General features: G+C 60.8%; 1 protein-coding gene across 1 annotated transcript in view; it reads right to left on the bottom strand.

The window, feature by feature from the left end:
* Nucleotides 1-13,765, bottom strand: part of NMT2 (N-myristoyltransferase 2) — a 94,035-nt gene that overhangs the window by 29,954 nt on the left and 50,316 nt on the right. Inside the window, exon 8 of the mRNA XM_071210055.1 lies at nt 538-646. Coding sequence (XP_071066156.1) covers nt 538-646 — 109 coding nt within the window. The remainder of the gene's footprint in view (nt 1-537; nt 647-13,765) is intronic.

Genomic DNA, 13,765 nt, shown 5'->3' with positions numbered 1-13,765 from the left:
GGCTCCATGTGCAAGGAGTGTGCCCCATAAGGAGAGCCGCCCAGTGCGAAACAAAGTGCAGCCTGCCCAGGAATGGCGCTGCCCATACGAAGAGCTGACACAGCAAGATGACGCAATGAAGAGATACAGATTCCTGGTGATGCAGACAAGAATGCTAGCAGACACAGGAGAACACACAGAGCAGACCAGAGAAATAAATTAAAAAATAAATATTAAAAAAAAAGAGATGTCATCAGAAGCCTGAACTTTTCTTCCTTCTCACTTGACAGACCATACTCAAAATTTCAAAACTTATGTGTTTTTATTTTAATCTGTGCAGCTACAAACTGAAGAATTTAAAAAGCCTAAAAAAAATTAAAAAATTAAAAAGGCCTGGGCACCCCTAATTTCCCTAGTCCCAAGCTCTGAGCATTCTTCCTAATTACCCAGTCACTTTCTCAGTCCCATGAGCCAGTTTGCAGATCCTGAAAATCATTCTTTGCTGCATTAAAATCTTTGACTGCTAGTTTTGAAAAACTGCAAAGCACTCTTACTTACATCCGGAAGTCTGTACAGCTTCATCGTTCTCTGTAAAGTCATATTTCTACTCAAGTGGGAAAATTTCACTTCTACCAATTTTCTGGGATTTAGGGATCGATGCCAGTATCTGGAATACAATAAAGGTTTTAAAAATTGACTTGATTTCTAGTTCTACAAGTTTTCACGGTCAGCTAGCGCTTACATAAGCGTTTTCTGAACACCTGTGTTGTGAGGATGCAGAGCTGGGTGTGGGCTCTCTTCCTGTGTGATCGTTTTATTGGTCACCGTTCACTCTAAAGTGCACCCTGGGTGTCTAGTTATGTTACTCTGGAACTTGGACCTTTTGTGTCTTTCAATAAAGAGGAATTTTTAGACTTCAAAAGAAGTATTAATAATGCTCAGTTTGCAAGTATTTAACTCCCACTGCTGATTCTAAAAAAGGCAAGCCAAAAAGTTAAAAAACATGAAACTATTTTCCCCCAGTTACTAGTCATCACACTATAGAAATCAACTTTTTGAGAAATTCACTTAAATTTTTTCTAAGTGATTCCTGTGTAGGTATGGGCATGTACGAGCTATACTAAAGTGTTTCCGTTAAGTCTTTCCTTCTGCTTGTCAATGGAATAATTTAATAGTCTATAGTAATTGCAGTTTTACTTTAATGCTATGTTAACTTGAAGTTTCATCTTGATTTGAGTCAATAAAAACAGTGGAGGGTGATAAACTCCCTGCTGCTTTAGAAATAGGTCAGTCAAAGATAGTCTGACAATGTTCTCAGTGGAAAAACCTCTGAAAGCCTAATAAGAGCAGATGAAATCATAAGAGCTTTAGCCTTCTTACTATGGCTTCTGAATCGCTGTTTATCAAGCGTTTGGAATTGTTACCGGTAGTGCTGCAAAGCAGGTATAAACTGAGTGTCGGGGTGGACAGAAAACTGTCTCCACTTGGCAGTCTGAGACCAGTCCTGGGTTTCCAAGGCTACAGCCAGCACTAGTCTTTCAAACGGAATGGAAACAAATCCAGGTCATCCCTGCGGCTGTGCGCCGTGCTGGAGAGAGGCTCGTCCCGGCTGCTGCCCAAGGACCACACAAGCACAAGCTGGCAGGGCCCGGGAGCCCTGCCTTCTCAGTGACACCGAGAGCGCTACTTCCAGCACAGCGGGGTCAGGCCCGGTGAGGAAGGGGGCGTTACCTGCACGTGGCTACGGGCTTCGGGAGAACGACCCCTGCAGTATAGACCGCCTGGAAGAGTCCCTCCAGGTTCACCCGCCTGGTGATTTCTCGAATCAGCACTGGGGCGACCCGCTTGGATCGCAATTTCTTATGAACACAGAGAAAGTTGATTTCTACCATCTTCTTCACACTAAGAAATGGAGTTGTCAAAAATTAGAGCAAGCGTAAGATGAAAACATTGAAGGAAAAAAAGGGCATTACCCATGAAGTTTCAAAGAACACTAAACTGGAAAACATCCTTTATCCCCATACTTAAGAAAAATACTCTGTCGTTGAGTCATTCCACAAATTCAGACTGATACACAATTCCCCACCGCCCACTGCCCAAGTGATTCTAACTCTGGGTCACGGAGATGCAAGCCCTTGAGTTCTGGATAAATTTTAGGGCTTTGGCATTTTCCAGTTTTCACCTTAGAACTGGTGAAGCCAAAGGCATCTCTTAAAAGCTTGTGAATCTGTTTTTCCTCTAATGTATAAATTTTGGCAATGACTGGCCACCCAGGCACCAGAGAGTGGTGAGATGATGCTCTGGAGTCTAACAAGCCTCAGGAGCTGAGTGGGGGTGGATCAGACAGAAGCCGGCCTGTTCTGGCCTAGAACCTTCTGGTTCCAGGTGGGCGGGCGCTTCTCTTGCCCAGCTGAGTCATTAATTTCATTCCTGGGAGAACGCTAGAGAACCCCTGCGGATGGCACACACCCTTCTGGAGATTCAAGGCCTGCTGCTGATCCAATACATTGAAAGCTAAACAGACCTACTATGCGTTAGCCTCCAACTTTCAGGACTGGAGATGCAGGACAAAGGCAACCCACTTATCCTGCGGATGGAACGTTTTTAGCTCCTCTAAATTTTTAAAGTAATTTTAAAAGCCTATTTTTGGGGGAATTTTTTTGGAAGTTCACGTTTTCTTCGTTGCCCTGTTGCTGAGTCAGTGCTGCCCACGCCAAGCAGGGGAAGGCCACCAGCCCTGCCACCCGTCTCACCTGCGTCGGCGCTTCCCCAGGGAGGCCCTGCTCACCAGACGCCGGAGCCGAGCGCAGGGCGCGGCAGCGCGCAGGCGCGCTCAGGGACCCGCCGCCGCGCGTACCTGTCGTAGACCCGGATGACCGCTGGGATCGCGCTGATGAACCCGACCAGCTTCTTATTTGAAGACACCCTGACGCCGCAGTGCCACTGGGGGAGCCAGCCCGGGGGACGCAGGGCCCTGCAGGCGGCGTGGAGAGAGGACAGGCCCGTGAGCGCGGGGCGGGCGCGCCGACCCGCCCGCGCGCCAGGCCGCCCGCTCACCACAGCAGGAAGGCGGGCGAGTAGTCGAAGCGGAACATGTTGTCGTCGTCCTCCACGTAGTTCTCGTTCAGCAGCGTGTACAGCTCCCGGAGCTGCGGGGAAACGCGCGGCCTAGCCAGGGCGCTCGCCGCGGGCGGCGCGGGGCCGGGCGGGCAGCGGGGCTACTCACCACGTCCGCGTCGCTCAGGTCCAGCGTGTCCCACGCGAAGCCCTGCGGCAAGGAGTAGGGCTCCTGCCGCACGCTGTCTTTGTCCGGCTCGATGGCGCCGTGAGACGTGACCACCTCGTCTGGGGAGCGAGAGCCACGGGGAAGGGAGGTTAAACCGCGAGGGGCTCCGCGGCCCCTGCCTGTGCCACGGTGAGGGCAGGGCGCTTGGGCTGAAGGGCGTCTCGGGAAAATGCTTTATTCACGCGGCTGCCTCGGGAGTCAGAGTCCTCGGGCAGTGCTAGAACTGCCACGGCGCCAGCAAAATAAAAGAATAGGCCGTGCCACCCACCAGCGCGGCTGCACCCTGGGGACGGGGTTCCGTCCCCCTCCACCGTGCGCAGCCCGCGTCGGACACGACACCCCTGGCCATGTCCTCTTTCTACGCTGCATCTCTGCCAGCCAGGGGGGCGACGGTCAGCGGGGAGAGGGGGCTGCGGGGACCCCTGACCCATCCGGCAAAACCTGAAACCAGCTTCCGGCCTGCTGGCTGCTGCCTGCGGGGGCCCAGCATCATACTCCACGTGCCTCTCTGCGCCCCCTGCCCGCCCCCGTCCTTCTCCACCCGTCCCCCTCCCCGCGCCCCTGCCCAGCCCCGTCCTTTACCCGCACCCCCGCACCCCTGCCCAGCCCCCTGCCCCGCCCCCGTCCTTCTCCATCCTTCTCCATCCTTCTCCACCCTTCTCCACCCGTCCCCCCCCACCTGGCTGCAGGGTGTGCCCCTCACGGCCCCTCCTGGCTTTCAGACACACGCGCCGCTCACGGGTCTCCACTCGCCGTGCCTCCCACCCCGCGCCCTGCCTTCCACCCCATGCGCGCAGCACCCCGTGCCCGGCACACGGACCGGCCCGCCCGTCTCCGCTAAGCACAGCCCCCAGGCCGCTGCAAGCCCCTCTGGGTGGGGGCCTGGGTCCGCACCGGCTCCCAGGGTCCCCCTCACCTGCCCTCTCTGCCCCCTAGTCCCTCAGGAGCCCCTCAGACCTTGCAGTCCCTTCACCAGTGCTTAGGGCTGCCCAGGGCAGTCCCCGCGGGACCCCCCCACTCTCGGGGCTGCAGGGACCCTCGCTCTGGCGTCTGCCTGAACTGAGCTGCAAGATGCCCCCCACCTGCCTCCAACTCGGAAGTCGTGCCCGACAGAGCGGAAAGGCCAAGTGTGCTGGGCCGGTGGGCTTCGTCCCAGAGGGTGGGAGGCGCCAGGGGAAGCCGTGTTCTTCCCCGCGGGGGACCCAGCGGCTGCCACGGCGGGGTGGGCAGCCTCCCGCCGGGCCCGTCACTAACGGCAACTCCTTTCAATGCCACTTAGGCTTTTTCTTTATTACTAAACATATTTCTAGAATATGACAGAAAAGATGTCAAGCTAAGATCATTTCTTTTCTCAACCCTCAGAAGCTGAGTTTTTAAGCAACTTGAGGTGGGGGAGGAGAGAGGAGTGAGCCCTTTAACAAAGCCAGAAAACCTGTTTAAAGACCCAGAAAGACTGTCCCCTGATTTACACTGGACAAAACGAAGTATTTGTACAGAGTTGGGCCATTAAAAATGTTGGGTGGCAACTAGCCCCTCTGTATTACACAGATTCTGAAATGTGAACAATATGAAAGAAAAACCAGAAATGATATGATAAGCCTATCAAAGCAGCAGGTTCAGGTGGTAACACACCTCAAAACTTTCTTGGCATTTATAGCATCATCTTTTTGCATAATGTAAAAGAGGGAAAAATTACACTGCTTTTGGCAAGTTACCTTATCAACATCTCTTATCAACGGTGACCTCTCTGGGGGTCCCGGAAGGACACAGGGAAGAGGTGACTCCTGGCAGAGCTCTCCCAGGGTGCCCACTCGGGTGTGACAGAACTGATACTAATCAACACCAGAGTATTCAGAACCATTGTGTTAAAAAAGGCAAAATTTCCCCTTTCAGTAGGAGTCAATAGGGCAAAATTTCTGTGTCTTTTGGAATAACGGAGGTATGCACCTGCTATGCAGGGGAAAAACAACTAACTACGCAAGGGGGACCAAGAGTGGCTCTGTCTTTAATATACACACTTTAATGCTCTAAAGTTTCAGGGGTGGGGAAATTGGCTATTTTTAGGCAGACAGGAATTGGATAACATTGTGTTATTAAAAGTCAACATTGCTACCTAAAATTAAGATGAAAAATATTTTTATGAACACTTCTCATCCAAGGAAAGAAACAAATCATGAAAGTGAAGTCAGGCCTCTCCCGTTTTTGCTTGCTGCTGCCCCAGCTTTGCTTTGGGAACAAGGCAGGAGCGCTCACTTAGTTTGGGCACTGGCTGCGTGTCCCAGAACTGGTATCTGTGCTCCACCGCCTCCTCGATGCTCCGGGCTGGGCCCTGGCACACGGAGAGCAGCTCCATCGCCCTCTGGATGTCCTGCAGCTTCTGCATCGGGATGGCGGGGTTCTAGAGGAGCAAAACACGGAGACAGACGGTGAGGAGCCGCGTCGCTCTAAGCCGGGGTGCACAGCTCCCGGTGTGAGACCTCAATGCCTGCAAGCCAGCGGTCCCCCGGCACATGAAGGCTTTGGGCTCAATTATGTCAGCGCGCCGAAAAACAAACAGACGCGTGATGGCCAGGGGAACGGGTCTGCAGTCCTCGAGCAGCTGGGCGGCCGGGGGACCTCATGTGAGCCACCCCAGCCTCGGCCCCCGTCTCGGCCCCGTGCAGTGGTGTTCATCCTCTCATGCTCACTGCCAGCCAGCCAAGCTCTGCTGTGGCAATGCGGGCACAGAGCCAGGAACTTCCAAAATGGAAACCCGGCAGATGGGAAAATCTTTGTTCTTTAAAAATAAAAAAAGGAAGAAAAGACACCTGAACTCAGAGCTGGGACTTCTTCCTGCACTGCACCCTGTCCTCTCTGAACCTGGTGGCTTCTCTGGAGGCAAGTCTTCTGTAGCAGTTTGATATGGTTATGAATTCCAAAAATAGACACTGGATTATGTTTGTAATCTGGTCTGTACCTGGGCATGACTGAGTTATGATTAGGGCTCTGATTGGGCCAAGTCACTGGGGCACTGAGTCCCCATCCCTTGGTAGGTGGGGACTCACAGATAAAAGGCATGCAAAGGACAGAGTTGAGGGTTTTGATGTTGTGAGTTTTGATGTTCGAGTTTGATGCTGAAACCTTAAGCTAGAGCCCTGAGAAGTAAGCTCACACAGGAAAGAGAAGCAAGACCCTAGAAGGGAGGAACCCAGGAAGCCTGAACCCTTGCAGACGTCGGCAGTCATCTTGCTCCAAATAGACTTTGGGGAGGGAAGTAACTTATGCTTTATGGCCTGCTATCTGTAAGCTCCTACCCCAATAAATATTCCTTATAAAAACTAACCAATTTCTGGTATTTTGCATTAGCACCCCTTTCTTTGGCTGACTAATACAGAATTTGGTATCAGGAGTGGGATAGTGCTTTTGCAATTACTGAAATGCCGGAATTGTTTCATAAATCGTAGGGATATTTTTTGGAGGAATTGTAAGATGCTGAAAGAAAAGACTTACTGTACTCTGAAGAGGACTGTTGATAGCAATATGGATGCTAAAGAGACTTTTTATGATGCCTTAGAAGTAAATGATGAAACTATTATGGGAAACTGGAGAAAAAGCGATCTGTGTTTTAAAGTTGCAGAGAACTTAGCAAGATTAACGTCTAGTGTTTTATGGAGGGCAGAATTTGAAAATGCAAGCCTGGGCATTTAACTGAAGAAATTTCCAAAGTAAACCCGGAAAATGTGGCTTGGCTTCTGGCTTGTAGCTTATAGCAAAATGCTAGACGAGAAAGATATACTGAGGACTGAACTGTCAGGCACAAAGAAAACAGAAACTAATTCTGAAAATTCCAAGCCTCCGGAAATCAAGCTCCCAGATGAAAAGTACCCCATTGAAGGACTTAACTAAACTTGGAAATTGTAAATCAGGATTAAAGATGCAGTTATCTAGGAAAGACTTGTGGAAAGTCTTACTCTCTGATGGCTTGGATCCTTGCTTCTTGCATGCTAAACGAACAAGGTTTTTGAGAGAACTGTATGAACAAAACCACGGTTGGCTTGGATGAAAAGGGATGTGGAAAGGAGAGATAGCTTTAAGAGGAAAACCATGGAAGCTGAGATCTGGAATTAAGACTTCACCTTAAGCCGAGAGAGGAACCCCACCCATGTATACAGAGAGGGTGAGTTTGCACCAGCAGTTGAAAAGGGTGGATGTTCCCACCTGATGTTCTGGAGAGAGTTTTGTCATACCAGGGTACAGAGAAGGTGGAGCACATTCCCCAAGGGACTAGGGCGGTTAAGGTCGGCACCCCACACGTCTGAGACGGGTAGACCTGTCCCCCATGGGTTAGGGAAGGCCAGGTGGTCAACTCGTTTCTCTGAGAGGTTGAGCCTGTATGCCAAAGGTTAGGGGAATGTTGTCTTCATGTCCTGTACTAAGGGGTTTAAGACTCTGACCCAAAGATTGGGTGAGGTGTGGCAATCACCCAGCACTCTTGGAGGCTGAGGTCTGGAGCTTGGTCGACACCCAGAGGCTTGATGAGGCTGGAACCAAGAAAGTGGCCATTGGGCAAGCTGGTGGAAAGGGCGGGTTCCCATAAGGCCCCAAGAAGAAACCATCATCTTAAGGACACTGAGACTGAAATCAATGGAGGATGCCCTCCAGTTTTACTGAACTGTAGAGGATCCATGAGTCATGTTTCCCTCCCAATTTTTCCTTATTGTAATGAAAATGTTTATCCTTTGTCCACTCCTGTACTGGAAACAGATTGTTTTGTAACCTTCAGAGGTCTATAGCAGATAGGACTTTGCCCAAGACAAACTGTATTTTTTTAAGTTGATTGTGATATGATTTAGTACTTGCATTGTTACTGATTTAAGGTTTTTTTTTCAATATTGTAATGTCTTTTTGGAATTCGGAGGATGGAGGTGTAGCAGTTTGATATGGTTATGAATTCCAAAAATAGATTTATGTTTGTAATCTGGTCTGTACCTGGGTGCGATTAAGTTATAATTAGGGCTTTGATTAGGCCAATTGTACCAGTCAATTTGATTGGCCTCACAGATAAAAGATATTGCAAAAGACAGAGATGAAGGTTTTTGATATTGGAGTTTTGATGATGGAGTTTGATAGTAAAGTCTTAAGCTGAAGCCCCAGGAAGTAAGCTCATAGAGGAAAGAGAAGCCAGCCCCCAGGAAGAGAGGAACCCAGGAAGCCTGAGCCCCGGCAGACCCTGGCAGCCATCTTGCTCCAACACATGGCAACAGACCTTGGTGACGGAAGTATCTTATGCTTTATGGCCTGGTAACCGTGAGCTTCTACCCCAATAAACTCCCTTTATAAGGCCCAGCAGATTTCTGGTGTTTTGCGTCTGCGCCCCCTGGCTGACTCGTGCACCTTCCACTGAGAGGGCAGAGCTTTCTCCACAGCCGGAGCTCAGCGACCGCTGCCTAAGAGTCAAGCACTCTCCGCCTCTGGAATGGACAGCAGCTTTAAATTCCAAAGTTCCTTCCTCAAAGCCAGAGTCCCCTCAGCCCCTCCGTCATCCCCTCAGCAACGGAAGGGCCCCTGAAAATGAGCCTACGCCTGGACTGAGGGCGCGCCGCAGGGCTGAAGAGGAAAACAGGTGAGATTTTAATTCATGGAAAGTCCCTGAAATGTTCAGGCTTCCGCCGCCCGGCGAGGAGCGCGCTCGGCTCCGGCCCGAGGCGTGGGAAGACGCGCGGCCGCCGTCCTCCTGCGGGCCGCGCACCCGGTTCCCGCGGCGCTCTGACCGCTCAGCGGCACCGGCCCCGGGGGCCACCTTCACCCGCGCAGCCTGCCCGTCTGACAGCGCGAAGAGGGGTGATTCGTACAGGCCGCCCGGGACTGCTCTGCTCCCGGGTGTCTGTGAAGGTCTGAAGTCTTTATGAATCCCAATAAGAAAATGTCCTGCTCTTGCGCGGATCCGTTCCTGCGGGGGTGGGGCCTGCTGGGGACGCGCCAGTGACGCCGACGCGGGGGCTGCGCTCCCGCCGACACGCGGGAAAGGGCTGTGCGTGCGGCCCTGCCGCGGGGGAAGAGGGCTCCAGCTCGCCTAAGCTGCCGCGGGCAGGGAGGCCGGGAGGGCAGGAGAGGCCGGGAGGGCAGGGAGGCCGCGCGGGCAGGGAGGCGGCGCGGGCAGGGAGGCCGGGAGGGCAGGGAGGCCGGGCGGGCAGGGAGGCCGCGCGGGCAGGGAGGCGGCGCGGGCAGGGAGGCGGCGAGGGCAGGGAGGCCGGGAGGGCAGGGAGGCCGGGCGGGCAGGGAGGCCTGCGGGCAGGGAGCGCGCGGGCAGGGAGCCGCGGCAGGGAGCGGGCGCGGGAGGGGGCGGGAGGGAGGCCGGGTGGGCAGGGAGGCGGGCAGGGAGGCCGGGCAGAGGCGCAGGGAGGCCGGGAGGGCAGGGAGGCCGGCGGCGGGCAGGGAGGCGGCGGCGGGCAGGGAGGCGGCGAGGGCAGGGAGGCCGGCGGCGGGCAGGGAGGCAGCGCGGCAGGGAGGCCGGGAGGGCAGGGAGGCCGGGAGGGCAGGGAGGCCGGACGGGCAGGGAGGCGGCGCAGGGCAGCGGCGCGGGCAGGGAGGCGGCGAGGGCAGGGAGCCGGGAGGGCAGGGAGGCCGCGCGGGCAGGGAGGCCGGGCGGGCAGGGAGCCGGCGGGCAGGGAGGCCGGGAGGGCAGGGAGGCGGGCGGGCAGGAGGCGGCGCGGCAGGGAGGCGCGGCGGGCAGGGAGGCGGCGCGGGCAGGGAGGCCGGGCGGGCAGGGAGGCGCGAGGGCAGGGAGGCCGGGAGGGCAGGGAGCGGGCGGGCAGGGAGGCCTGGCGGGCAGGGAGGCGGCGAGGGCAGGGAGGCCGGGAGGGCAGGGAGGCCGGCGGGCAGGAGGCCGGGCGGGCAGGGAGGCGGCGCGGGCAGGGAGCCGGGAGGGCAGGAGGCCGGAGGCAGGGAGGCCGGCGGGCAGGGAGGCGGCGGCGGGCAGGGAGGCGGCGCGGGCAGGAGGCGGCGAGGGCAGGGAGGCCGGGAGGGCAGGGAGGCCGGGCGGGCGGGCAGGGAGGCAGCGCGGGCAGGGAGGCCGGGAGGGCAGGGAGGGCCGGGCGGCAGGGAGGCCGGGAGGGCAGGGAGGCCGGGAGGGCAGGGAGGCGGCGCGGGCAGGGAGGCCGGCGGGCAGGGAGGCGGCGCGGGCAGGGAGGCCGGGCGGGCAGGGAGGCCGGGAGGGCAGGGAGGCCGGGAGGGCAGGGGAGGCCGGGCGGGCGGGCAGGGAGGCAGCGCGGGCAGGGAGGCCGGGAGGGCAGGGAGGCCGGCGGGCAGGAGGCCGGGAGGGCAGGGAGGCCGGGAGGGCAGGGAGGCGGCGCGGGCAGGGAGGCCGGGCGGGGCAGGGAGGCGGCGCGCGGCAGGGAGGCCGGGCGGGCAGGGAGGCCGGAGGGCAGGGAGGCCGGCGGCAGGAGGCCGGCCAGCGGCAGGGAGGCGGCGAGGCAGGGAGGCCGGGCGGGCGGGCAGGGAGGCAGCGCGGCAGGGAGGCCGGGAGGCAGGGAGGCCGGGAGGGCAGGGAGGCCGGACGGGCAGGGAGGCGGCGCGGGCAGGGAGGCGGCGCGGCAGGGAGGCGGCGAGGGCAGGGAGGCCGGAGGCAGGGAGGGCCGCGCGGGCAGGGATGGCCGGGCGGGCAGGGAGGCCGGTGCGGGCAGGGAGGCCGGGAGGGCAGGGAGCCGGGCGGGCAGGGAGGCGGCGCGGGCAGGAGCCGGGCGGGCAGGAGCGGCGCGGCAGGGAGGCCGGGCGGGCAGGGAGCGGCGAGGGCAGGAGGCCGGGAGGGCAGGAGGCCGGGCGGGCAGGGAGGCCTGGCGGGCAGGGAGGCGGCGAGGGCAGGGAGGCCGGGAGGGCAGGGAGGCCGGGCGGCAGGGAGGCCGGGGCGGGCAGGGAGGCGGCGCGGGCAGGAGGCCGGGAGGGCAGGGAGGCCGGGAGGGCAGGGAGGCCGGGCGGGCAGGGAGGCGCGCGCGGGCAGGGAGGCGGCGCGGGCAGGGAGGCGGCGAGGGCAGGGAGGCCGGGAGGGCAGGGAGGCTGGCGGGCGGGCAGGGAGGCAGCGCGGGCAGGGAGGCCGGGAGGGCAGGGAGGCCGGGCGGGCAGGAGGCCGGGAGGGCAGGGAGGCCGGAGGGCAGGGAGGGCGGCGCGGGCAGGGAGGCCGGGCGGGCAGGGAGGCGGCGCGGCAGGGAGGCCGGGCGGGCAGGGAGGCCGGGAGGGCAGGGAGGCCGGGAGGGGCAGGGAGGCCGGCGGGCGGGCAGGGAGGCAGCGCGGGCAGGGAGGCCGGGAGGGCAGGGAGGCCGGGCGGGCAGGGAGGCCGGGAGGGCAGGGAGGCCGGAGGGCAGGGAGGCGGCGCGGGCAGGGAGGCGGGCAGGGAGGCGGCGCGGCAGGGAGGCCGGGCGGGCAGGGAGGCCGGAGGGCAGGGAGGCCGGGAGGGCAGGAGCCGGCGGGCGGCAGGAGGCAGCGCGGGCAGGAGGCCGGGAGGGCAGGGAGGCGGCACGGGCAGGGAGGCCGGGCGGGCAGGGAGGTGGCGAGGGCAGGGAGGCCGGGAGGGCAGGGAGCCGGCGGGCAGGGAGGCCGGCGGCAGGGAGGCGCGCAGGGAGGCCGCGGCAGGAGGCCGGGCGGGCAGGAGCGCGAGGCAGGGAGGCCGGGCGGGCAGGGAGGCCGGGCGGGCAGGGAGGCGGCGAGGGCAGGGAGGCCGGAGGGCAGGAGGCCGTGTGGGCAGGAGAGGGCAGGAGGCCGGCGGGCAGGGAGGCGGCGCGGGCAGGGAGGCCGGGAGGGCAGGAGGCGGCGGGGCAGGGAGGCGCGCGGGCAGGGAGGCCGGGCAGGCAGGGAGGCGGCGAGGGCAGGGAGGCGGCGAGGGCAGGGAGGCCGGGAGGGCAGGGAGGCCGGGCGGGCAGGAGGCGGTGCGGGCAGGGAGGCGCGGCGGGCAGGGAGGCCGGGAGGCAGGGAGGCCGGAGGGCAGGGAGGCCGCGCGGCAGGGAGGCCGGGCGGGCAGGGAGGCGGCGAGGGCAGGGAGGCGGCGAGGGCAGGGAGGCCGGGAGGGCAGGAGGCCGGGCGGGCAGGGAGGCGGCGCGGGCAGGGAGGCCGGGAGGGCAGGGAGGCCGGAGGGCAGGAGGCCGGGAGGGCAGGGAGGCGGCGCGGGCAGGGAGGCCGGGCGGGCAGGGAGGGCGGCGAGGGGCAGGGAAGCCGGCGGCAGGGAGGCGGCGAGGGCAGGGAGGCCGGGCGGGCAGGAGGCCGGGCGGGCAGGGAGGCCGGCGAGGGCAGGGAGGCGGCGCGGGCAGGGAGGCCAGGCGGGCAGGGAGGCGGCGAGGGCAGGGAGGCCGGGAGGCAGGAGCGCGGCGGCAGGGAGGCGGCGGGCAGGGAGGCGGCGAGGGCAGGGAGGCGGCGAGGGCAGGGAGCCGGGCGGGCAGGGAGCCGGCGGCAGGGAGCGGCGAGGGCAGGGAGGCCGGGAGGCAGGGAGGCCGCGTGGCAGGGAGGCGGCGCGGGCAGGGAGGCGGCGCGGGCAGGGAGCGGGAGGGCAGGGACGCGGGCAGGAGGCGAGGGCAGGAGGCGGCGCGGGCAGGGAGAGCCGGGGCGGCAGGGAGGCGGCGCGGGCAGGGAGGTCCGGGAGGGCAGGGAGGCCGGGCGGGCAGGGAGGCGGCGCGGGCAGGGAGGCGGCGCGGGCAGGGAGGCCGGAGGCAGGGAGGCCGCGAGGCAGGAGGCGCGCGGGCAGGGAGGCCGGCGGCAGGGAGGCGGCGAGGGCAGGGAGGCCGGGAGGGCAGGGAGGCCGGGCGGGCAGGGAGGCGGCGCGGGCAGGGAGGCCGGGAGGGCAGGAGGCCGCGCGGGCAGGGAGGCCGGGCGGGCAGGGAGGCGGCGAGGGCAGGGAGGCCGGGCGGGCAGGGAGGCCGCGCGGGCAGGGAGGCGGCGAGGGCAGGGAGGCCGGGGCGGGCAGGGAGGCGGCGGAGGGCAGGGAGGCCGGGAGGGCAGGGAGGCCGGGCGGGCAGGGAGGCGGCGAGGGCAGGGAGGCCGGGAGGGCAGAGGCCCCGGAGCCTGGAACCAGCAGAGCAGAGGCTCAGAACGCGGCCCCAGGGCTGGGCACGCAGCAGATCAACGCCAGGAAGGCGAGCCCTGCCCTGGGCCAGATTATACATTTGTCAGAGCCCATAAAACTGTAAGCACGAAGTGTAAAGCCATAGAGTACACCACAGAGTTTGGTTAGTAGCAGTGCTTCTTCATATTGGTTCATCGATTGTAACAAATGTACCGCACTATGTAAGATGTTAATAATAGGGGAAAATGTGCGTGTGTGTGGGTTGTTCTATGGGAAATTGCTATACTTTTTTTATTTTAGGTATAATATATACACTTTTAATTAGAGGATGTTGTGAGCTTACAAAACAACATAGTATCCAGAATTCCCATACATCAGCTCTCCACCAACAGCTTCCATTGTTTTGGAACACTGTCACTAATTACGAAAGAACATGATCAGACTATTACCACTATGATCATAGCTTACATCTGGTG

This window comes from Dasypus novemcinctus, chromosome 20 (assembly GCF_030445035.2).
Source record: "Dasypus novemcinctus isolate mDasNov1 chromosome 20, mDasNov1.1.hap2, whole genome shotgun sequence".
NCBI classification, from domain to species: Eukaryota; Metazoa; Chordata; class Mammalia; order Cingulata; family Dasypodidae; genus Dasypus; species Dasypus novemcinctus.
The sequence above is the reverse complement of the archived record's forward strand: the minus strand, read 5'-3'. Positions and strand labels throughout refer to the sequence as shown.